The sequence below is a fragment of the Salmo salar genome, chromosome ssa18, assembly GCF_905237065.1.
Source record: "Salmo salar chromosome ssa18, Ssal_v3.1, whole genome shotgun sequence".
NCBI lineage: Eukaryota > Metazoa > Chordata > Actinopteri > Salmoniformes > Salmonidae > Salmo > Salmo salar.
Genome location: NC_059459.1, coordinates 19,328,679 through 19,355,825, shown reverse-complemented (window position 1 = coordinate 19,355,825; position 27,147 = coordinate 19,328,679). Strand labels below are relative to the sequence as shown.

General features: G+C 42.8%; 1 protein-coding gene across 1 annotated transcript in view; it reads right to left on the bottom strand.

Annotated features, from left to right (window-relative positions):
* Positions 1-27,147, bottom strand: part of LOC106577001 (protocadherin-15-like) — a 250,597-nt gene that overhangs the window by 67,823 nt on the left and 155,627 nt on the right. The window contains 4 exon segments of the mRNA XM_045700849.1: positions 1,766-1,906; positions 14,093-14,209; positions 20,711-20,941; positions 25,351-25,656. Coding sequence (XP_045556805.1) covers positions 1,766-1,906; positions 14,093-14,209; positions 20,711-20,941; positions 25,351-25,656 — 795 coding nt within the window.

Below are 27,147 nucleotides of genomic sequence, written 5' to 3'. Positions count from 1 at the left end.
TCCATTAGCTCAATATGTGCACCCTTTTGACAAATTAGAACTAATAATAAAGTGCACAGATAATGTACACTATTTCAGTACAGTATGTGAGGACGTGTACTTTAAGAAAGACTCATAAAAAAATATATACACTACCTACTCATTCAAGGGTTTTTCTTCATTTTTAGTATTTTCTACATTGCAGAATAATAGTGAAGACATCAAAACTACAAAATAACACATATCGAATCATGTAGTAAAAGTGTTAAACAAATCAAAATATATTTTATATTTGAGATTCTTCAAATAGCCATCCTTTGCCTTGATGACAGCTTTGCACACTCTTTGTATTCTCTCAACCAGCTTCACGAGGAATGCTTTTCCAAAAGTCTTGAAGGAGTTCCCATATGTGCTGAGCACTTGTTGGCTGCTTTTCCTTCACTCTGCTGTCCGACTTATCCCAAACCATCTCAATTTGGTTGAGGTCGGGGGATTGTGGAGGCCAGGTAATCTGATGCAGTATTCCATCACTCTCTTTCTTGGTCAAATAGCCCTTACACAGCCTGGAGGTGTGTTGGGTCATTGTCCTGTTGAAAAACAAATGATAGTCCCACTAAGCCCAAACCAGATGGGATGGCATATCGTTGCTGAATGCTGTGGTAGCCATGCTGGTTAAGTGTGAATTCTAAATAAATCACAGACAGTGTCACCAGAAAAGCAAGCCCACACCATAACACCTCCTCCTCCATGCTTCACGGTGGGAAATACACATGCGGAGATCATCCATTCACCCACAACGTGTCTCACAAAGACACTGCGGTTGAAACCAAAAATCTCCAATTTGGACTCCAGACCAAAGGACACTTTTCCACCGGTTTAATATCCATTACTCATGTTTCTTGGCCCAAGCAAGTCTCTTCTTATTATTGGTGTCCTTTAGTAGTGGTTTCTTTGCAGCAATTTGACCATGAAGGCCTGATTCATACAGTCTCCTCTGAATAATTGATTTTGAGATGTGTCTGTTACTTGAACTCTGTGAAGCATTTATTTGGGCTGCAATTTCTGAGGCTGGTAACTCTAATGAACTTATCCTCTGCAGCAGAGGTAACTCTGGGTCTTCCATCCCTGTGGTGGTCCCAATGACAGCCAGTTTCATCATAGCGCTTGATGGCTTTTGCGACTGTACTTGACATTTTTCGGATTGACTGACATGTCTTAAAGTAATGATGGATTGTCGTTTCTCTTTGCTTATTTGAGCTGTTCTTGCCATAATATGGACTTGATCTTTCACCAAATAGGGCTAACTTCTGTATACCCGCCTACCTTTTCACAACACAACTGATTGGCTCAAACACAATAAGGAAAGAAATTCCATAAATGTACTTTTAAGAATGCACAAGTGTTAATTGAAATGCATTCCAGGTGTCTACCTCATGAAGCTGGTTGGGAGAATGCCAAGAGTGTGCAAAGCTGTCATCAAGGCAAAGGGTGGCTATTTGAAGAATCTCAAATATAAAATATATTTTGATTTGTTTAACACTTCATTGGTTACTACATGATTCCATATGTGTGATTTGATAAAGAAAGACACATAGTATGAGAGGAGATCATATTTGAGTGAGTTTCTTTCATTTATGATGGGTGAGATGGAGGTATTGTGTAAATGTTCTAGCAACAAAAAATACATTAGTTTAATCTGTGCACGTTTCTTACCCACTGGTCTGCATTAAATCTTAAAGTGCAACTGTACTGTACAAATCATCCATCATCATCATCATCATCATACCTTGAAGGTGACGCTGGGCTGTTCGTTGAGGTTGACCCTGGTGATGACCCTCCCAGATCCCTTCTCCACGTCAAAGATGCTACCGCTGTAAGGTGATTGGTCCTCGTCCACTCTGTAACGCACCAGACTGGCTGGAGTACCCTGGGACAGAAACACAGGGGCAAGACAGACATGTTAGGTGAGTGAACTCCTCTATTTTATGTGTTTTGTCCTATATTTTTATTTTTAATCGCAGCCCCTGTCCCCGCAGGTGGCCTTTCACCTTTTGGTAGGTCGTGATTGTAAATAAGAATTTGTTCTGAACTGACTTGCCTAGTTAAATAAAAGTTCAATAAAAAAATACAAATATTTGTACTTTTAATATTATTTTTTTTATATTGTATGTTGCTCAAGGGGACAGCAGTGATGCTATGATATTTTATTAATATTTTCACACAGGTGGGTTGAAGTAGTCTGAAAGAACTGACTTACAGTTTGCTTTACTCAAACTCTACAGTAGCTTGGGAAGCTAACGGATTCCCAATTCCCCTGACCGGGTCACGAACCTAGGTCGTGAAAATGACTCATGGGTGTGTTTTCCGACTTCGCTATTGTCTCCGGCATGTACTCTCCATGCAAGTGAACCTCGATGAACTACCTCTGCTACACTGTGACTACACAACATAGTCTCATCCCCTCATTACCAGTAGGAGGACTGCTCATCACATTACCCTTTACTGTATTCATAGATGACACACATCATCTCTTGGAGTTAAATAACACCCACCCTATCCCTCCATCCCCAAATCAAATCCACTTTAAGGTATTAATGAAAGCTGGGACTTTAATATGACCCTTTAATTAAGATTAATAATGCTTTCAGATAGCTGATTATCTCATAACTATCTTTTTCAATTATACCACTTTAAAGCTCCACATTTTTTCCCCCACTTTTTTTTCTTACTGTCTTCTAATAGAAGATAATACTTCAGTGCCCTTCAGCAGAAGTGAGAATGCGGGACTTGAGAAAGCCTAATGGGTTTTCTGTGCTGTAGAGTCAAACTGGGCAGAACTGAGCAAATGCGGGGGTTAGAGATGTTAGATCCCTTGGGTGGTTTACTCACACAAATACATCTGCCGAAGGTTGTGAGAAATCATCAGAGAGAGCTTACGGATACACTGAGGGGCATGTGTGTAACATCCAGGCTGTGTGCGTAGAATCCGGCATTTGTGTTAGATCCAAACTGAGTATAATAAGAACAGAAACCAAATGCCTTTTTGTTCGGCAACTGCACACGGCACCTACCAAATATTGTAACAAAAGTGTCAGCATTCTGTCTGAATTTTTATTCCAGGTGAACATAATGGCATAGGCTAAGTACTGTATCTTGCCCAAGGGCAACCAATAAAGGCACACCATTTCGGATTCCAACACCAGTCATATGCTGTTCCTTAACATGTAAGGCCAAGCTTTGACTTTGAAATATTACTAAGAAGTAGAACCCCAGGCCATTTGGCCACTGCAGTGTGAGCTGAAAGGCCAAACAAGCCCTCAGGATCAGAGACCATGCACCTATTTAAAATAAACATTTATAAAAATGAGATGATGTCCTCTCCCCCATTTCCTTTCCCCTATAAACTGTGCAGTTCAGTATCAACATTTCCAGTTTCCACATTTGACATTCAATGGCAGGTATCATACTGGTTCCAAGACAGCAGTACTATGGGGATTGCCTTGACTGTAGATACAGTAACATCTTACTATATCTACTAGTGCTTTCAGGTTTAGAGCAACTCCCCTTGTCTGGCTTTTCGCTCACAGACCATAAATATTTGATGCCTTCTGCTGGGGAAAACACACCAAAAATTGAGATATTTACCACTTTGACATCTAAGAAATGTATGTTGGGACTAGGGCTGTGGCGGTCATGAAATTTTGTCAGCTGGTGATTGTCAAGCAAACAACTGCCGGTTACACAGTAATTGAGCGTTATTATTAACATAAGCACGATTAGCATCTTGTGACTTCCATGCATAGCGAATGGAGGATCCATTTCCCACCGTTCATTTTTGTGCCAGCCAGGTAGGCTGCTCCTGTTGTAAAGAAAAGCAATGTGCTTAATATTAGAAAGTCGATAAATAAATACAGTAGGCCTAGCCTATAGAAAGCTGATGGGTTCCTCCTCTTTTTAGAAGAGGCCCGCAAAACTATTTTCTCACAGAATTGTATAGCCTATAGAAACGTTGCCCAACATGAGCTCATGAAGTGTTTGATTTGGTTTTACGAAAACATTTGCATTGATGTCAGAGTGACTGGAGGGGACAATAGAGTGTTGAGTACCAGGCATTTAGCAAGTTTGGTAGGCTACTAATGACCATCAGCAGCATCAGAGCTTGGAGAAGCCTAGTTACCGTGACTAAACGGTCACGTGGAATTTGACTGCGGTCACGACTCGAGACAGCTGGTGTGGCGGTAATACAGTCACTATAACTGCCCGAGTTGGGATTCTCTCACTAAGGAAGAAGAAACCTAATGCCTGCTTTTGGAAGACAAAATGTCAGCCAGGAATTTTCTACAACATGTGTATTCTTTCTTTCAAGATGTTTTGTTAAATACAAGCACAAACAGACAGATCATGAATAAAAGAACAGGCAGAGGGACCCTGGAGAGTATACCAACATCTGCTAGGAAAACAGGAGGGCAGTGTCAAAACACACCAGCCACCTCATTTGACCAGATACATCAAATAGTCTAGTGTCTACAATTGCTCAGTCAATTATGTTTGTATTGTTACTAGACTAGTTTATCGATATACCCTCACTCTTCAACACCCCATGCCCTTCTACAAAATAGCTGTGAATGATGTTGCATTCACACACAAGTGGGGAAACAACTCTTGCTCTCAACAGCCAGTGTCTGCTAGTTTAATTTCTGCTTCCCCTAAACAATCAATTTAACAATTAGTCACTGCTATGTTCACCAAAGTAACGAACCTATAACATATGGCTGAGATATAACTAAACAACAACAAAACAACAATTTAAATTGTACAAGACATATAACTAAGAAAAACAATCCAAGGATTAAAATAATGTAGATGTAAAACTAATTAGAAGAACTGAATATAGTGGGTTGAATGATGCTCTTCCAAAAACAAAGCATTAATGACTAAAAAGATGGCCTCCTTCGATAGACCTAAGACCTGGAATATGAAATCAAATCTGATTTAGTAACTGTAGTCCTTTCAAGTCCACTCTTATTTCTCCAAGGGCAGGAATACTTCCTGGAATATCTTCAAACTGATGATGTTACCGCCCTATGCTTCTTCACCTGACATTAGGACATAGCCTATTATTAGAACATAGCCCCTATTGTTGGCAAAAACATTTTTTGGGGGCCTAAAATGACTGTAATAACAGGCTTTGAGACCCTTATGAGACATTGTCTGCTGAGTGATCCATGGAGGTAAATGTGTTTTGGCTGTGATGTAAACTTCAGAACCTTCGATTTTCAGAAATATTAACTGCATATGATCATTTAATTATTTTATTTTTTATTTAACCTTTCTTTAACTAGGCAGGTCAGTTAAGAACAAATTCTTATTTACAATGATGGCCTACCCCGGCCAAACACTAACCTGGACGACGTTGGGGCAATTGTGCGCTGCCCTATGGGACTCCCAATCACGGCCGGTAGTGATACAGCCTGGAATCGAATCAGGGTCTGTAGTGACACCTCTAGCACTGAGATGCAGTGCCTTAGAACGCTGCGCCACTCGGGAGCCCCGAGGACTTTAATAATAGGTATTCATTACACTTCTCTAATTGATTTCCTTCAGTTCTAGTAAGCAATAAGATGAGACGCTTCCGCATATGCCTTTGTATTCTCAGCCTTTGTCGAACTGTATGGTGCAGCCCAAAACACAGAGAACAGTTCATGCCAGAGATTGAATTCCATTTCTGTTCTCTGTCCCTGTTTCCCTCATCAGCTCTGCTGTGGAAAGGAGGCACAACTACAGCCCACTTGTTACTGTGCTCTCAGACAGACAGACAGACAGACAGACAGACAGACAGACAGACAGACAGACAGACAGACAGACAGACAGACAGACAGACAGACAGACAGACAGACAGACAGACAGACAGACAGACAGACAATACACATGCACAGAGAGCACAAAGAGTGGGAGATATTTGGAGTGAGTCATTACTGCAGGTTAACTATGTTGTGTGAAATGTTCAGATCCACACTGTTGTGATTGACAGGCTCAGAGTGAACCCCATGGACGTGTACTGTTCCTCTGCTACAGACACCACGGAGGCCCCCTACCCTGGTGGGAACACAACCAGCAGGAGGTCCTTTCACACCAAGTTCCAGTCCAATCACCAATCACTGGCCTTTTCTCCAGACCCCCGGGGAGGGTATAACGAGCAGATAGATTCGAGAAGCGTCAGATGAGGATTGTTTCTGAAGTCTGCATTGTTTTAGATGGACGCAATTCACACAAGAGTCAAATATAATGATGCAGACTATAAAAAAAGGCATATCATTCAATTATATAAAAATCCTTGCCAAAGAGACTGCCAGGGAGAGAAAGGAAAGAGAAGGAGATGGACCAGGTTAGAAAATAGACAACAGATTGAGGAAGAGATGTGCAGATAGAAGCCCCAAAGTTCTCTGATTTTCTTACACATTACTACTACATTTTCTGGCTAGCCATACCACCCTGCATCCCACTGCTGGCTTGCTGCAAAAGGTTTGTTCTTTGGATGGGACATTAAACCAAGGTTTTGACTCTTTGTAGTCACTAAAGATCCCATGACACTTATTGTAAGATTAGGGGTGTTAACCCGGTGTCCTGGCTAAATTCCCCACCTGGACCCTCGGACTACCTCGGTCATGTAATTATCTCCAGTTTCCAATTGACTCAATACAACCTCTCTGCTCTACCCTGCAACTTTTGCCCAGTTCACAGCTATTTTGCTCTCCACAAAACACACATTCTGATATGCTACAGTAACAATGGAAACTAACATGTACAGTGAGGGAAAAAAGTATTTGATCCCCTGCTGATTTTGTACGTTTGCCACTGACAAAGAAATGATCAGTCTATAATTTTAATGGTAGGTTTATTTGAACAGTGAGAGACAGAATAACAACAACAAAAATCCAGAAAAATGCATGCCAGAAATGTTATAAATTGATTTGCATTTTAATGAGGGAAATAAGTATTTGACCCTCTCTTAATCAGAAAGATTATACAGGTAACGAGCTGAGATTAGGAGCACACTCTTAAAGGGAGTGCTCCTAACTGCAGCTTGTTACCTGTAAAAAATACACCTGTCCACAGAAGCAATCAAGCAATCAGATTCAAAACTCTCCATCATGGCCATGACCAAAGAGCTCTCCAAGGATGTCAGGGACAAGATTGTAGACCTACACAAGGCTGGAATGGGTTACAAGACCATCGCCAAGCAGCTTGGTGAGAAGGTGACAACAGTTGGTGCGATTATTCGCAAATGGAAGAAACACAAAAGAACTGTCAATCTCCCTCGGCCAGGGGCTCCATGCAAGATCTCACCTCGTGGAGTTGCAATGATCATGAGAAGGGTGAGGAATCAGCCCAGAACTACACGGGAGGATCTTGTCAATGATCTCAATGCAGCTGGGACCATAGTCACCAAGAAAACAATTGGTAACACACTACGCTGTGAAGGACTGAAATCCTGCAGCGCCCGCAAGGTCCCCCTGCTCAAGAAAGCACATATACATGCCCATCTGAAGTTTGCCAATGAACATCTGAATGATTCAGAGGACAATTGGGTGAAAGTGTTGTGGTCAGATGAGACCAAAATGGAGCTCTTTGGCATCAACTCACCTCGCCTTGTTTGGAGGAGGAGGAATGCTGGGGCCATGTACCGTCAAATCTTGGGTGAGAACCTCCTTCCCTCAGCCATGGCATTGAAAATTGGTTGTGGATGGGTATTCCAGCATGACAATGATCCAAAACACACGGCCAAGGCAACAAAGGAGTGGCTCAAGAAGAAGCACATTAAGGTCCTGGAGTGGCCTAGCCAGTCTCCAGACCTTAATCCCAGAGAAAATCTGTGGAGGGAGCTGAAGGTTCGAGTTGCCAAACGTCAGCCTCGAAAGCTTAATGACTTGGAGAAGATCTGCAAAGAGGAGTGGGACAAAATCCCTCCTGAGATGTGTGCAAACCTGGTGGCCAACTACAAGAAACGTCTGACCTCTGTGATTGCCAACAAGGGTTTTGCCACCAAGTACTAAGTCATGTTTTGCAGAGGGGTCAAATACTTATTTCCCTCATTAAAATGCAAATCAATTGATAACATTTTTGACATTTTTCTGGATTTTTGTTGTTGTTATTCTGTCTCTCGCTGTTCAAATAAACCTACCATTACAATTATCGACTGATCATTTCTTTGTCAGTGCGCAAACGTACAAAATCAGCAGGGGATCAAATACTTTTTTCCCTCACTGTACTAAACACTTTGAGAACCTCAAGACATGATGTAACTATGCTGAAGCACTTGTTATAATGAAAAACAACTCCAGTCTCAAAACAAAAGAGAGGGAGCATGTAAGGTAGAATACTGACTCACCTATGGGGCTATAAAATATTTAGGTGATTGCACCGCCAATAAACCCACCTTCCTTTGGCATAGGGTTGATGAAGCTGAACCACATTTTTTGGGGGACAAAATAACCTTTTTCTCTAGCATTTATTAGATTCCAAATGTGTCTTTGCTTTATCGTAATGGCCTTGTTGTCCTATTAACAGAGCGAACGGGAAGCAGTAAAAGTTAGGTGAGTGTGTTGTGAGGCATTACAAAAACCTATACTGATTTTGCCCTGCCCCTGTACAGCCTCGCTTGTGATAGGGAAATCATTTCTGAGTGCAACAGGGTGTCAAAATGATGGTGCTGTATCGTGTAATTTCATTCCTCTGGTTTGCAGCTGGCAAAAAAAAAGTATATTCCAGGAAGTCGGTGTGGAACTGCTCAGCCATGGCAAAGCAAATGAAGACAGAGACAGATAAACAGAAGGGTGAGACTGGAACAGTGTGTTGTTTAACATACTTAACAGAAATAATCATCACATTTTGACAACTGTGGGAACAGAACAGATGCAACACAATCAGATAGCTATTTTTATGAAGAGAACATTGGTTCTTGCTGGTAGTGCTGTATTTCACTATGCTTTGTAATAAACAATAATTTGTGTAATCAGCTGTGATGCCTTAAGTGGTGAAAATAACTGTTCTCTTTAACAGGGGTTCTCAAAGTGGGGTCCGCGGAGGCACTGCATATACACTACATGACCAAAAGTATGTGGACACCCGCTCATCGAACATCTCATTCCAAAATCATGGGCATTAAAGGGGAATGGAAACACTGATTTAGAACGCCGGCTAACTGTAAATCGTCATATTAGCATTGTTGCGTCACTGGCAGGAGAGAACATTTTGGAACTCACAAAAATGGCTGAATTTACCGAGTTGCTCCGAGTCTGAGAATGAAATAATGTTAGTTAGGGAGCCGATAAACCTACTGAAGCCGTTCGTGTTTGAGCCGATCGTTGCCCCAGATCAAAGAGTTCGTTCTCGTAGCAGTAACAACACAGATTTGCCGCCTGAAACACCTCAGCTACAGGGTCGGCGTAGGCAAACAAACTGGTGTGAGTGGGGATGCTGCCAGGTAATGGCTAGAGTAGGAGTGTGTGTTGCAGAGAGATGGTGGTGATACAGCACAAAGTCCCAGCGGATGGTGGCTGTATTACATCCAGTCAGTGGTTCCTGTCAATCTGTCTAGGTTGCGATGTATTTATTGGACGTGTCGGTGCTCAATATATATAATCAGTATCCTATAACGATGTTTATCATCAGCGCTGTTTGGCGCGTTGGTAACACATTTACCTATAGATTAGACGACTAGAGTTCCAATTGCAGACAGCATCATGATTCATGAAATCTCATTCTAACCAATAACGGGACGTGCTCTTTATAAATACATTGTGATTTAGTTTCAGTATCAGACTAACTTTTATTTTTTTTGGATCGCAGAGCATACAGGCTGGCAGTTTATCGGCAGTTCACCCTATGGGCACAAGAGAGAATTGGACGAGGTCCCTCCGTTTGTCGTTTCTTCCATAAAGTGCGCATAGCCAGAAGCAAAGGCATTGAGTAAAAGTTTGAATAAAACCAGTTCATTTAGTAAATCTAGCCTAGCGTAAGACATAGACCTAATGCCTGCGCCTTATGTAAAAATAGTATTAGCTAGCTCCTTCACTATAACAACAGGTTCAAGCGTAACCAGATAAACTTGCTTTGAAGATAAAACTACGTTCAGTATGCACTAATCCCGTACCCCTGTCGCTGGAGTAGTGACTTCAACTAGCTTGGCTGCCATCTATTGGAAAGGAATTGTAACTACAATGGGCAGCTAGTCAGAGTCAAAGTAGACATTAATAATATACGCCATTTAGCAGACGCCTTTATCCAAAGTAAACTGGGTACATGGTAGTGGAAACAGATCATAGAAACAAGATTGCAATTTTGATATCATAGATGGTCAGTCCTTGCATCTATAGCTCTGTCTATGCATTTGAGAGTGGTTACATTTCTCCAGGTTTTTACCAAAAGAGGAGCAGGAAGGCACTTTGTTATTGTTTCCACTGCTGATTGCCACTTTAAGAAGTTAAGTTGCAGATTAAATACACACCACAATATGTTACAGATACTATAAAAATGTCCCATCACTCAGACAGTTAGTGAATACACAGCATTCAGCAGAGCAAACAATCAATCAAATATATTTTACAAAAGCCCTTTTTACATCAAAATAATAACCACAGTGGTTATAGAGGGTGCAACAGTTCAACACCTCAAGAGCAACTGTCAGTTGGCTTTTCATAGCTGAGCATTAATAGGTTGAGAGAGAGAGTCGAAACAGTAGAACTGGGACAAGGTTGAAACGGGTATAAAAAAATCATTGGGAAAACAATTCCACTCCGTTTCCCTTAACGTATGGGTGTATCTTTGAATTCACTGATCTTACACTCCGTCAGCTCCATCTGTGGCGTATAGGGTCAGGACTCGTTTGTATACTGATGGTCGTGAGCTCAATCTAGCTGGGCCCTGAGCTCTTTAGTGATGGTCCCTGTGGACCTCTTCTCCACCGCAGCACAGGAACACTCTGACACCAAGGGGTCAGTTTGGCATGCTATACTAACTGTTCTTTCCTGTTGGTAGAAAACAATTAAGGCATTTATTAGGCTATAGTTATATTCAAGAGTCACTGCATATACTTGAAATACACAATAGCCTTAGAAATAACATGTATTTGCATGTACCACCTGCCTCCTGCACAGTCTCCTTCAGGATGAAAACATTTTCAGGGATGAAGATGTCATCTTGAAAACAAACAAACGTTTTGTTAAGACAACTGAACCCACATTAGTTGGCATTAACAAGCTACCTGTTGTATGCTTTGTCAACACACGCACGCACACACGCACGCGCACACACACGCGCACGCACGCAGGCACACACGCACGCACACACACGCACGCACACACGCACGCACACACACACACGCACGCACGCACGCACACACACACACACACACTTATTTTTCAGCAAACATTAGGTATGTCAACTTCCGTCTAGCTAAATGAGGTGGAGCTAACAAAAAATTACAAAAACAAATCTGTCAACAAAATGTATTACAGTACTTGACTATCTGAGGTGGAAGCTAGCTACAGTAACTAACTTTACCTAATAACCGGAGTACACGGATAAACTGTGTTGCAATTTTAGTTGCAGTTGAGTTGCTTGCTAATGTTATTTGCTGGGGGGTGTAACACAAAACACTTCAGACGCAATTAGCTAGTTACCTTCAACTAGAGTTGCAACAAAGTTGTCCAGTGTCTAACGCTAGTCTAGTCAACAACATTCATGACCGGTTAACGTTACCTCTGGGGCTCCATTGCATTGACTCGCGTCGCCTCCTCCGTTCGGTCGCTTTTGATGATGGTCGGTCGGTAACCCCTACACCATAACCCTCTAAATGTCAAATGGAGGCGCAAGCAGAGGGCTTCAACGTAGGCCTATGACTCCTTTCCATCCGGAAACTCCCGGTTGCCGCATCGAAAGTGGCCTTCATCGCGAAGTCTGCCTCCGCGAAATGCTGTCTGCAGATCCTGCTCTTCGATCCACTCTCAATACCACAGACAATTTGCTGATTCCTGTCAGTGATGCACTGGCGTCGGTCATTACTATGACAATTTAAACTTCCCAAAGTGTTCTATTTCCCTTTAATATGGAGCTGGTCCCCCCTTTGCTGCTAGAACAGCCTCCCAATCTTCTAGGAATTCTTTCCACTAGATGTTGGAACATTGCTGCGGGGACCTGCTTCCATTCAGCCACAAGAGCACTAGTGAGGTCGGGCACTGATGTTGGGCGATTAGGCCTGGCTCGCAGTCGGTATTCCAATTCATCCCAAAGGTGTTCGATTGGGTTGAGATCAGAGATCTGTGCAGGCCAATCAAGTTCTTCCACACTGTTATCTACAAACCATTTCTGTATGGATCTCGCTTTGTGCACGGGGGTATTGTCATAATGAAACAGGAAAGGGCCTTCTCCAAACTGTTCCCACAAAGTTGGAAGCACAGAATCGTCTAGAATGTCATTGTATGCTGTAGCGTTACGATTTCCCTTCAATTGAACTAAGAGGCCTAGCCTGAACCTTGAAAAGCAGCCCCAGACCATTATTCCTCCTCCACCAAACTTACAGTTGGCACTATGCATTCGGGTAGGTAGCGTTCTCCTGGCATCCGCCAAACCCAGATTTGTCCATCGGACTACCAGCTGGTGATGTGCGATTCATCACTCGCATTTCCACTGCTCCAGAGTCCAATGGTGCAATGGAAACCCATTTCATGAAGCTCCCGACGAACAGTTCTTGTGCGGACGTTGCTTCCAGAGGCAGTTTGAAACTCGGCAGTGAGTGTTGCAACCGAGGACAGACAATTTTTGCGCTAGACGCTTCATAACTCGCCAGTCCCGTTCTGTGAGCTTATGTGGCCTACCAATTCACGGCTGAGACGTTGTTGCTCCTAGACGTTTCCACTTCACAATAACAGCACTTGCAGTTTACCGGGGCCGCTCTAGCAGGGCAGGAAAGGTGGTATCCTATGACGGTGCCACGTTGAAAGTCACTGAGCTCTTCATTATGGGCCATCCTACTGCCAATGTTTGTCTATGGAGATTGCATGTCGGCTTGCTCGATTTTATACACCCGTCAGAAACGGGTTTAGCTGAAATAGCCGAATCCACTAATTTGAAGGGGTGTAAAAACAGCTGCATTGGACCTTTAAAAAATGTTTGGCCAAGGGATCAGTGGAATAAGTTTCTACAATTTATGTTCTTTACCCTGGGCAACATGGGCCTGGGAGGCTCATAGGGATATTGGTATCCACAGTACTCCACCAATAATACATTTATCAACTCAATGCTTCTTGTATTTCCCCAAAATATTTTTCTGGGGCATACATGCACTGTAATTTAAGCTTTAGAACTGCAGTTATCTCTGCCTCATGGATAAAAATGTAGAATTTCAGGATATTAATGTTAAAAGCTGCAACAAGAAAAGATATCTCTGCCCCATTATTTCTTGAAAATTGAGAAAGAGGCGGGCCATTAAAATATTCCATCCCAGGGCCCGAGACCGGGTTCATCTGGCAATGCACTGCTGAGGTCATAGTAAAACCAAAGACAGTACAGTATGAAGAAACGGTTTCTCCAATAGAAATCCCCGATCACACTTGTAGGCGATGTCATGGGAACGTTGGCTATCTAAGCTCATGCGCAGAAACATGTCATCGGGTCTAACGGTCGTCTTGCTCCGAACTGCACATTTGCAGGCCGAAAATGAAAACGTTCAATTTAATATTTTCATGAGGTTGGAGTAATAACATGTTCAACTACTTAAGACATTGAGTCGAATCTAGGCTCTGCCTTTAGCTTGAGAAAATTAACAAATAAGGAAGCATTTTTTATTTCTCTCATTGACTTCTCAAACACCGGCCTGGTCTGCTTGGTCTGTTTCACAAGCGTTCACGGAAGTCTTGTAATGTTGTGCCTCTGGGTTTAGAAACTCCTTGGATGCTATTTTTATCTCACTTGAGTTGTGTTCTAATTATGAGGGGTTCCCTGATGAATTTGCTATCCCCAGCCCCAAAAAGTTTTTTAAAACTTTGCTTTATAAAACCAATACATATTAATCTTGATATGAATCATTAGTCACAGAGCGATCAGTGATACTCACAGGAGGGTCTTGGTCCTCAGCGAACACAGTGGCGATGACCGTTCCCTTCTCTGCGTTGGGGGCCACCAGGCCTTTGTACAGCGCTTGGCTAAACACCGGGGAGAAGTCATTCATATCCTGTGAATAAAAAGGAATAGATACATAAAGTACTGTAGGCTACTATGAATGTTGAATTTTACATTTTTGTATCCCCAACGCTTAAAAAACAAAAAGAGAAAGTTGGTCAATTTATTTTATACACTGTGATTGGAACTGCTATCTGCAAGTATAGCTGACAAAATTCTGTGGGAGCATTATTATGTGAATTAATGTCACAAGATACTTGATTCCAAATAATGGAAATGTTGAGGAAACCAAGGAAATTGGCCTTTGCAAGATGTGTATGACCCCAGGCGTTGCTCTAGGACAGTGGTACATATTTCATATCTGATTGTAAACTCATTAGTTTCAAGTTTCACTATTTTTATGTTACGTGCACACGTACAGTGAAATGTCTTTCCTGCAAGCTCCAAACACAACATTACAGTAATCAATATTAATGTAGCACTAAAAATAACAAGGTAGAACAAAAACAAAAACTGAACTGTAAACTGTACTGAATGTCAACTTAAACGTATTGAAGAACGATCTGGCCTAAATGGCCATGTACTCTTATAATCTCCACCGGGCAGAGCCAGAAGAGGAACGGCCACCCCTCAGAGCCTGGTTCCTCTCTAGGTTTCTTCCTAGGTTCCTGCCTTTCTAGGGGTTTTCCTAGCCTCTGTGCTTCTACATCTGCATTGCTTGCTCTTTGACTTAAATTGAATTATTTTGCTGCTCTGTAGTTCGCTACATACTTCAGTCAAAATTAGGGAGCTTGTAAAAAACAAAGTGATCAGCGATCGGATTGGCTCCAACCAATCAGAGTATCAAAGCCAATTACGAATGTTCAAACCGCCACCGTTCTAGTAATGGCCCTATCCATTGGTTTCTAAGAGCAATCAGAACAACTAGAATGTTTTTCTGTCCTAGAAATCATCGGGAAAATACTCAGATTCAGACATTGCGGAGAACAAATGAACATCCATGGGTATTATATAATTGGACCATTTTCCTGTCCTGCTAAGCATTCAAAGTGTAACGAGTGCTTTTAGGTGTCAAAAAGTATGGCGTAAAAAGTAAAGTATTTTCTTTAGGAATATAGTGAAGTAAAAGTAAAAGTTGTAAAAAATAAAAATAGTAAAGTAAACTACAGATACCCCCACCAAAAAATTAAGTAGTACTTGAAAGTATTTTTACATCACTGCTCAATTGAGATAATTTCCACACTGCCACGTAGGGCTGCCTGATATGGTCAAATAATCTAGGATTTTTTTTAACCAAATGTTGCAATTGCAAATTGACTTAGAATTAGAGCAAAACTGTAGTAATCATGGAAATAGAATGACTATTCTAATTCTATAGTTATAATATAATAGTGGGCACTTTGAATAGTGTTGTTTGAGATGACAATGATAATAAAATAATCTTTGGCTTCATGGCATGTTTTCTCTTAGCTACTTCATGTAGCTAACATATTCTTGCTTTGCATATTCCTCTTTGATTTAGAAGATACTGTAGCACAAACATGCTGATTTAGGTCTACACCATCTCTGGTATTATCAGGCTGTATTAGCTCTTACTCAGTACATTTATTAGTTAGCTAGCTAGCTATTAGCGGCTAACAATTAGCGTCTCACAAGATTTTGGGCTGCTAAGAAAAGACAAACTAGCTGATGTAAGAAACACAAGCTAATAGTGTCATTATAGAACACTAGTGGATTTATATTAAGAAGCAACTTGAAAACAGCATTGTTGTCATCAACATTGTTGCATGTGCTGCATTGATCATGCAGACCGAACACAAGTGTCTCGTGGTTGAGGAACATCAAATGTGCTCCTTGAGTGAGAGGGGCGGGGCGGGGCGTGCCTAGGTCTGTGTGGAAAGTGGCATGGAGAGAAAGAGCAGAGAGAGATCACTCAGGTAGCGAAGTAAACTATAAAAATTGACATTACACATTTAACAAATCAAACCCAAACCGGTCCCTGCATCAATACCGGTATATCATAAAATACGATATACTGCCCAGCCCTACACCTACCCATAATATGGACTTTGCTTTTGGCTTTTGTGACTGCACTTTTTCGTATAGACTGACCATGTCTTAAAGGAATGATGGATTGTCGTTTCTCTTTGCTTATTTGAGCTGTTCTTGCCATAACATGGACTTGGTCTTTCACCAAATAGGGCTATCTTCTGTATACCAACCCTACCTTGTCACAACACAACTGATTGGCTCAAACGCATTAAGAAGGAAAGAAATTCCCCAAATGAACTTTTAACAAGGCGCACCTGTTAATTTAAATGCATTCCAGGTGACTACCTCATGAAGCTGGTTGAGAGAATGCCAAGAGTGTGCTGTCATCAAGGCAAAGGGTGGCTACTTTGAAGAATCTCAAATATAACATATATTTCGATTTGTTTTACACTTTTTTGGTTATTACATGATTCCATATGTGTTATTTCACAGTTTTGATGTCTTCACTATTATTCTATAATGTAGAAAATAGTAAAACTAAAGACAAACCCTTTAATGAGTAGGTGTGTGCAAACTTTTGACTGGTACTGTACATTTGCAAACATTTCTAAAAACCTGTGTTCCTTTTGTTAATATGGGATATCGTGTGTAGATTGATGAGGAAAGATAATAATTGAATCAATTTCAGAATAAGGCTATAACGTAACAAAATATGGAAAACGTCAAGGGGTCTGAATACTTTCCGAATGCACTGTACATATAAAATTAAAGATCTTGAACACATTGATTCATATGATATAATGACATTTCTGATGATATGGTTGAAGTGGGCCGGTGCTGACCGGCAGAGAGAAGAGCCTTTGATACTAAGTGCCCTTGAACAAACCATCTGATTTAACCATACCTAGAGGATCTTCATGTGAAAGGCAAAGACTCATTCACAGACACGTGTCCAGTCCATCTATATGCAGCTTGTGTTCTGTTGAGCTGACAAACGGTGATTCAGTGCTTCTGCTTTCAATAACAAAGTCTTGCCATGGTGTTGTCCTCTGTTTGTGGAGGTGGAGAATATACACACACACACACACACACACACACACACACACACACAAGCACGCTCTATCAGCTTCTACCATGTGTTTTCAAAAAGGGCGAGAAAAGAGAGAAAAGTTTGTGAGTTACACACACACACACACACACACACACACACACACAAGCATGCTCTATCAGCTTCTACCGTGTGTTTTCAGAAAGGGTGGGAAAAGAGAGAAACGTTTGCGAGTTTATTTCTCAACCCAAGGACACCGGTAGACTACACAATCTATCACCGCGAGGTCTTCCATGGAAACGAAACCTTTCTAAAATCAAACACAAGAACAAATTAAACACAAAAGACTTAAAAAGCTTCAGCAGGTGTAATATGGAGGGAGGAAGGAAGGGATGTCATTGTGCCTCCTCCATCACCACTCATAGGAACCCAGTGTGAATCCATTCGTCCTGCCTTAATTCATGTTGGCCCTTTCAAAAATCTGCCAGCAGGGTGTGATCCTATCAAACACTGTTCCTGGGTGACTACAAGGATACTGCATCAAACTGTCCTTATCGAAGGACAAACTCACTCTACAGCTAGGCTGGGCCTGCAGAGGAACAACTTGAAGGACCAAGCTTCCCTTGTCATACTGGCAATATTGTGAATGCAGAGTGGAAGTCAGCGGATCTGTCATCTGGCTAAATAAAACCCACATACATCCTGAAAAAGCAAATGCACTGTTTTCTGTCCAACTCCGTGGGTGAAGTGTGAGACTAGGGGATGTTCTATATCATGAATATAGTCACAGTTCAAAGGTGTTGTTACGCATGCACACACTCATGTACACACACACATACACACAAACGGAGTGAGACACAGTGTGCCAAAACAGGAGGCGTCTAATCCCTTAGTTTCGATTGAGCGGCTAATCTCATGAAAGGTTGGAAAGGGAACGCATGCGTCTGGAAATCCTCACATAATTGCAGTCACAAAGCTAATGAGTCATTCAGCCCTGGAATAGCACTGGGCTAACACGACCGCTAGAAAGCCACAGTGCCTTTGGATATGTGCTCAGTCTTGGATCAGACATAACAAAAACACAATCAGGACCGCAATTCAAGTGTCTCCTAGCTGGCCTATCTGAATGATGCCATCATTAAATTGAGTTCACAGCATATATTGACATAATACCATGACTGCTATTCATCTAGCGCTGAAGTACTTTACCTGCTGGGGGGCAATGTTAACTACTTGTTTGTAATATCATCACCTCTTGAAGAGCATAGTCAGAACTATAAATCACAGATTATTCCATGCAAAAACATTGCGCATATTTAGCTCCATCATCAGAGTTATGCAGCAAGTAACTACATGCTTTTAATGATCAGTAAGCGTCAATTGATCGTGTAATTTAACGGGCAAAGTACTTTAGCTCTACATGAATAGCAGTCATGGTATTATGTCATTATATGCTGTGAACTCAATTTAATGATCACCTCATTCAGCTAGGCCAGCTAAGAGACTTTTGAACTGCAGTCCTGATTGTGTCTTTGTTATGGCTGATCCAAGGCTGAGCACATATCCAGAGCCACTCTGCCTTCTGCCCTTAGACTTCACATCACTTATTTAACAATCACTTGAAAATGGCACGCACGTCAAATTGAACGCTCTGCACCGTATTGACATTTTATTGATAACGACCTATATCTTGTCTAAAGATAACTGTAATTACTGCTCCTGGCACTGAAACAGTACTGCTTTGTTGCCTTTTGCCAGCACTACTTCTGCCTGGAGACCATGAGGTGAAAGTATATGGAAACATAAAGTGTTTATTCATCCTAATCAAAGGAGGAAAGCTGTGCTTTCTGTTTACTAACTCCAGCACACCTTCCTCAGTAACTGCAGAGAAGGAGACACACAGTCAATACAGTGTTATGCCGACTATGACTACCACTTCTACAGTGCTGGTTCTATGCATCCTTCACCATCACTGATGGTCCTTAGGGACTATGATGGTACATACTATTGTGAATGTAAAGCAACAAGTGCTTTTTCCTTGATGAGGGCTATAACTCGTTTATTCTTCAAGCACTAGCCTACTTGTCACCACCATGAGTGGAAACAAGTGAGTGAAGTAACAGAGACAATGTTTTTCACCAAGTAAATGTACACATACTCAGAATTGTACAAGGTGATATGGTGCTGCTAGTGATAGACACATTTCGAGACAGACAACGTAGTTTAAACAAAGTGTACATACATTATACACAACAAGGTAGAGTGAGTATAGCTATAACAGAATGAGCAAATATGCAGTGATTATACAGTTTATATACAGCGGATGTACAAACTGACGGAGGTGCAACTCAATATTAGGAAGGTGTTCCTAATGTTTGGTATACTCAGTGTATCTAAATGCAGAGAAATGGACAGAGTGCAATGCATTATAGTGCAGTTATTTTGTGTACAGTTCAGAGATGCCTTGATGCGGTGTGCAGCATAGAGTGCATATTCCTTTAGTCTCTATGGGCAGGATGGCCAGTTGGTGAGGGCCACAGCCCGGGGAAGAAACTGTTCAGGTGACGGGAGGTTTTGACCTGAACCGCCTGCCAGAAGTTAATTTTTGGAGGAGGGAGTGACCGGGGTTGGAAGGGTCACCCTGAGCCGATGACCCTCTCTGTAGACCGGACAATGCATTGCAGTTTACCCTTGCAGGGGCAGACGCAGACCCAAACAAGATGGTGATGGAGGAGGTGAGGATTGACTCAACGATTGATGGGTAAAACAGGATCAAGATTGAATGGGAGATCTATTAATTTTTTAGCTGCGGCAAGTAGTACATCCGCTGGTGTGCCTTATTGGTGACCGCTGTGATGTTAACCTCCCACTTGAGGTTGTGGGAGATGATGGTCCCCAGGAATCTGAATGATTCAGCAATGCTACAGTAACAGCTGAGCCATTAATCTCAAGGGGGAGAGATGGTGAGGGGCATTTTCTGAAGTCAACTACCATTTCCACGGTTTTATCTGTGTTGTATTCCAGTTTATTGCAACTGCACCAGGCCATTAGCCGGTCGACCTCTCCACGTTGGTGATGAGACCGAGCAGAGTAGTGTCATCTGTAAACTTGAGTAGTTGGACAGATGCGTTGTTGGAGGTGCTGTCATTGATGTAGAATGAGTAGATTAGAGGTGAGAGCACGCATCCTTGCAGCGTTCCGGTGCTGAGGGATAAAGAGTCCGAAAGGTGTTTTCCCAGCTTCACATGTTGCGTCCTGTTGGTCAGGAAGTCAGTGATCCACTGACAGATGGAGCTGGACACGTTCAGCTGGGAGAGTTTGTCTTGTAGCAGTTATGGGTATTGAACACAGATATAAAGTCCACAAACAATATCTTTGCATATGTTTTTGGGTTATCGAGGGGCTTAAGGATGTAGTGTAGGCCCCTGTTGACAACGTAGTCCACAGACCTGTTAACTCTGTACTGCAGTGGGAGTGAATACACAGTGAATACAGAGCTTCAGCTGGTCTTACCGTGATCCGAACAGTGACGGTGGCCTCACCGGGGGGCATTGTCCCTGCCTGGTCCACGGCCTCCACCTGGAAGGTATAGTTGGTCCCCATGCCCATACTAGCCAGGTCCTCAAAGTCCAGCGTCTGCAGGACCAACAGCTCGCCTGTGATCGGGTTCACCGAGAAAAGCTTCCTGGCCTCCGCAGATTTGATACGGTATGTTACGTTAGAGAACAGGTCTGCATCCACCGCCTGGGACAGAGGGAGAGAGAGGGATGAGAGGGATAAGAGACAGATGGACAGACAGACAGACAGACAGACAGACAGACAGACAGACAGACAGACAGACAGACAGACAGACAGACAGACAGACAGACAGACAGACAGACAGACAGACAGACAGACAGACAGACAGACAGACAGAGGGGGGGATGGAGGGACTGAAGTCGCAATGAAATGAGAAATGGTATAGGTGTTTGCTATATTCAGTGAATGCTAATTTGTTTAAACACAGTGTGAAGTGCTTCTACTATGTAGAAATGTAATAAAATAAATACAGGCACTGATCAAATTAATCCCAGGGAAAATGTTTAGTTGGCCCTTTATAAGTAAAATGATTAAGATCAAAGGAGGAGTTATGCTAGGGGCAGAGAAATATGATTATAGAAATGCATGTACACAAACACACACATACACACAAACACACAAACACAGCAACCAAAATCCTGATTAGAAGAGATATCCAACCGACAACTGAAAATAAAAAGTCAATGCGATCTGTGGGAGTGAGAATCTTTCAGGTGGAAGGCTTTGATGTGGAGATGTGACGGAAGTAACAATATACAACAATATAAAAAGATAAAATACATTTATAAATAAATAGAAAAGAGAACACATATAATCCCTCCAGAGGAGAGAGGCGGGGATCAGAGATTCATCTGCCTGCAATGGCTGTCTGTCACTGGGCCTTCTTTACAGACAGGTGTCACTCCCACTACCAACCCCATCCCTGTCTGCTTCTGTTCTGGCTGAAGATGTTGTTCGTTTTTCTTGGGAGATTAGTGTTGTCACGGTTGCAGGTGTCAGTCACTCATCCCCCCCCTCCTCCCTTGCATTATTCCCTTGTGAGTTGAGTAATATGTCACTCAGAATAGGCCTACAATTACTTCCCCTCTGCACCGGCTTTGCTTATGTGCTTGCTTGGGTATTCCCATGGTTCTCTTCCTCAGCACAAACAACAAGAGGATATGCTTGGCAGTAGGGCTGTACGATTAATCAAATTCAGATTGAAATTGCGATTTTGATAGTGCAATATCCATATCGCAAGAGGCTGCGATTATCTATTTTTGACGCTCAGTTAATACAACAAAAACTAGACTATGGCCCCTCCCCCAATGAGATCCGATAGACTCCGTTCATTCACTCCCTACATGCATTGAGGATGCTGACCAATCACAAGCGGGCACTCTCTCTCTCTGCATTGCATGCACATGCTGGCCAATCACAAGCGTCCCCGCTTAAAGCGCGCAGTTAGATGCTGGTGAGGAGAGGAATGGCTGAGTGCTGCTAGTGATAACGAAAAAAACATCCCGCAGACAAATAAAAATATATCACATAGTCAAAGACATGATTCCTATTTGCAGAGTCAGCAAAGATGGCGTCAAGAAGATGATTAACAAGCTGGACAGGAGATACAAGATTCCATCTCGTACATATGTCTCCCAAGTCACAATCCCAACACTGTAATACAAAATGAAGGGAGAAGTTGAAACAGAGCTCACACATGTTGATTATTACGTGACTACAACATACATTTGGAAGTAGAACAGCCGAGCCCTAAATTTGCTTGACAGTACACTATATTGATGAGACGTTTCAACTGAAAGGTCGGTGCTTGGAAACATCATTGGTCAGAAGATCACACGATAAAACATTGCTCTGGGGTTGTGTGAAGCTTTAATTGCCTGGGTCACTAACGAGGAGCAGGAAGTGTGCATAACGTTAACGGCACAAATGTAGTAAGGGCCATCTCGTTGTATGACTGGACCAGACTACAATGTTTTGGACACAGGCTGCACCTGCAATCGGTAAACTACGTGTTACATGTTTTTAGGCACTTTGACTTATAATTTCCATGGCCGATGGCTGCATGAATAAATATTTAATTTAGATTAATTAAGAACTCATAATGGTAAAATAGGAACTCATAATGTTATTTTGCGTTGTTTTTCAGAGAACATATAGAGCCCCGAGTTGATTATCCCTTTAATACCATGGCTCTAATTTAACACATTTGCCTCTAGAAATGTGTTATTTGCTGGTAGAAATGTGTTCAGCATCCACTTAAGTAGCTAGCAAGTTTGACCGCTGGCTACGTCCCTTCCGTCTTCAAGAGAGCGAGAGTTGCACCCCTTCTGAAAAAACCTACACTCGATCCCTCCAATGTCAACAACTACAGACCAACTACAGTATCCCTTCTTTCTTTTCTCTCCAAAACTCTTGAGCGTGCCGTTCCTTGGCCAGCTCTCCTGCTATCTCTCTCAGAATGACCTTCTTGATCCTAATCAGTCAGGTTTCAAGACTGGGCATTCAACTGAGACTGCTCTTCTCTGTGTCACGGAGGCTCTCCGCACTGCTAAAGCTAACTCTCTTTCCTCTGCTCTCATCCTTCTAGACCTATCTGCTGCCTTTGATACTGTGAACCATCAGATCCTCCTCTCCACCCTCTCCGAATTGGGCATCTCCGGCGCGGCCCACGCTTGGATTGCGTCCTACCTGACAGGTCGCTCCTACCAGGTGGCGTGGCGAGAATCTGTCTCCGCACCATGCGCTCTCACCACTGGTGTCCCCCAGGGCTCTGTTCTAGGCCCCCTCCTATTCTCGCTATACACCAAGTCACTTGGCTCTGTCATATCCTCACATGGTCTCTCCTATCATTGCTATGCAGACGACACACAATTAATCTTCTCCTTTCCCCCTTCTGATAACCAGGCGGCGAATCGCATCTCTGCATGTCTGTCAGACATATCAGTGTGGATGACGGATCACCACCTCAAGCTGAACCTCGGCAAGACGGAGCTGCTCTTCCTCCCGGGGAAGGACTGCCCGTTCCATGATCTCGCCATCACGGTTGACAACTCCCTTGTGTCCTCCTCCCAGAGTGCTAAGAACCTTGGCGTGATCCTGGACAACACCCTGTCGTTCTCCACTAACATCAAGGCGGTGACCCGATCCTGTAGGTTCATGCTCTACAACATTCGCAGAGTACGACCCTGCCTCACACAGGAAGCGGCGCAGGTCCTAATCCAGGCACTTGTCATCTCCCGTCTGGATTACTGCAACTCGCTGTTGGCTGGGCTCCCTGCCTGTGCCATTAAACCCCTACAACTCATCCAGAACGCCGCAGCCCGTCTGGTGTTCAACCTTCCCAAGTTCTCTCACGTCACCCCGCTCCTCCGCTCTCTCCACTGGCTTCCAGTTGAAGCTCGCATCCGCTACAAGACCATGTTGATTGCCTACGGAGCTGTGAAGGGAACGGCACCTCGAATCCTTCAGGCTCTGATCAGGCCCTACACCCAAACAAGGGCACTGCGTTCATCCACCTCTGGCCTGCTGGCCCCCCTACCTCTGAGGAAGCACAGTTCCCGCTCAGCCCAGTCAAAACTGTTCGCTGCTCTGGCACCCCAAGTTCCCTCACGACGCCAGGACAGCGGAGTCAATCACCACCTTCCGAAGACACCTGAAACCCCACCTCTTTAAGGAATACCTGGGATAGGATAAAGTAATCGTTCTAACCCCCCCCCCCTTAAAAAGATTTAGATGCACTATTGTAAAGTGGTTGTTCCACTGGATATCATAAGGTGAATGCACCAATTTGTAAGTCGCTCTGGATAAGAGCGTCTGCTAAATGACTTAAATGTAATGTAAATGTACTAGACAGCTACAGTAGTTGCCATGGTAACTAATCAAACAGACTTATTAGGTTAGCTAACCAAACCATCGGCACTAGCTTGCCATTATGAAAATCTAATTCAACGATGCCAATAATGTCTTCAATTCGACTTTTGCTTTCAAAAGCAACACAAACATAGAACATGTAAGAATGAACTATAGCCATTGATTAACAAGAAATGAATCCTTAAACCGATGTATAACACTTGTATGTTTTATGAATTTTTATAGTGAGTATTTCTGTTTTATTATTTTGGCGCTTTGCAATTTCACTGGATGTTGGCCAGGTGGGACGGTAGCGTCCCACACCCCCTAGAGGGGTTTTAATTAAGACACCCAGAGAGTTCTTACAGACCAGACTCCTCAGATAGTAAAATATAAGTGTTTTGCCCTCCGTTGCGTGTGTGAAACACTAAAGAGCCTTGAAGCTTATGGCAGTTGAAATGGAGGCCAAATCGCCTGATAGCTGTAGACGCTTTGATGTTAAAGGATGTTAAAGGGGGCATTTAATAGTCAAGCTGTTTGAAGCCGTTACTGATCTGTGCAAGGCCTGGCAGAGAAAGGGAGAGAAACCACAGATCACCACCCCCCCACATCCACACTTACACTGAGTATCAGAACCACAATGCTCATTAATCACACAAATACTCAGTGTAGCTGTAGGACGCACACGAAGGCACGTGCACACGCAAACACAAACACACACTTACACTGAGGCGCAGCACCACGGTACCCACAGGGCTGTTCTCTGGGACATTGACCACGTAGGTCTTCTGGGAAAACTCTGGGCTGTTGTCATCGATGTCTGTCACCTGGACAGAGAGGGTGAAGGTGGTCCTGCGGGGGTCCACCGCTCCGTCTGAGGCCTCCACTATAAGGTCATACTGACTCCTGACCTCTCGGTCCAGAGGCACCACGGTGAAGATGCTGCCGTTCTCGGTGATGGTGAAAAGACCTGGGTGGTTGACTATCCTGTAGCGCACCAGACCATTAGCCCCTGCATCTGGATCTGTGGCCTGCAGTGGAGGAGGAAAACATAGTAGATTCAATATGTAGAGTGAGGAAGAGAAACAGGCAAATAGGCATGGAAAATACTTAAGCAGTAAGGTACAAGGGGTTGTGCTCTATCATGAATATAGTCACAGTTAAAAACGCACACACACCTCAAAATTAGTACTGTACATTTAAAAATTACTAAACTGACATGGTTCTCATAAATTCAAACCCAGTCTTCATTGAGATTAGTGTCTTTGTCACAGACTCATGACTAATCATCAGCAAGTTCAAAAGGCCAGAAGCCTCTTCCTTAAAAGTCTGATTTTCATCAAAGGGAATTCCTTGAATGCTAAATCACGTTCCAGAAACGTACACCCCATTCTTTATTCAGCAAAAAAGAAGGAAAGGATGAAAAACCCCGGAACAGGGTACATTTTGAGGATCCTTCAGGGTAGACAGAAAGTTAGTTACTTAACAAATTCTAAATCCCTCATGAATATGCCAGCTCATGAGTATGCCAGCGTGTGTCAGTGTGTGCTAGCTTGTGTGTGTGTGTGTGTGTGTGTGTGTGTGTGTGTGTGTGTGTGTGTGTGTGTGTGTGTGTGTGTGTGTGTGTGTGAACCTGCCTGCATGATTTGTGTGTGTAAAGAGCAGGCACTAATTCCTTTCTGTTGTAATCATGGTAACAGGGAAGAGAGAGAGGGAGTGAGAGAAATAGAGAGAGAGAGGCGGGAAAGGCTTTGAAATCTGACCCTGCTCCTGACTGAGTTCCTGATCTCGGCTATGAAAGGACAGAGTTGCACAGAGAGTAAAAAAAAGGCAAAATTAAAAAGGAAGAGGGCTTAGATGGAGTAAGGGTGATTTACCCTAATTTTGTATTACACCGAAAGCAAGATAGATGCTCAAAGCCAAGGCTAACGATTGAGCCCTGACGTTAAGCCTTTAGAAAACAGAAGAACAACATGCCAATTGAAATGTGCAAACATTACTGTGCAATGAGTTGACATCATTATGCACCACACGGCTCACAGGCTTAATTCCTTTAATACATACTAAATGTATCAATTAATAATTAGGAATATTTTAACAGCCTGCCATGGACTAGAAAACACACAAGCTCACTTTAGCACCGCAGGGTTGATTAGCGGCTGCTTTTTATGAACTTAAGGTAGCCGAGCATTCATTGTCTCTCAGATCCATTAAAAGTTCATTAAGCTGCGTTTACACAGGTAGTCAAATTCTGATCTTTTGCCCAATTATGGGCTGATCTGATTTGTCAAAACACCAATTAGTGAAAAAAAGATCAGAATTGGGCTGCCTGTGCAAACGCAGCCTTAGACCTGCCACATGAAAAAACTGCTACGACTCGGCTAGTGTGGAAACTTCACTTTTGTGTATGCTAGGTGAGTGTGGATAAGTATAGAATCTACACTATGTGGATGTATAAATACCTTTTGGTTAATACCTGATACAAAAAGGTAGGCCTACATACAGTATGCATGCTTGTGAAT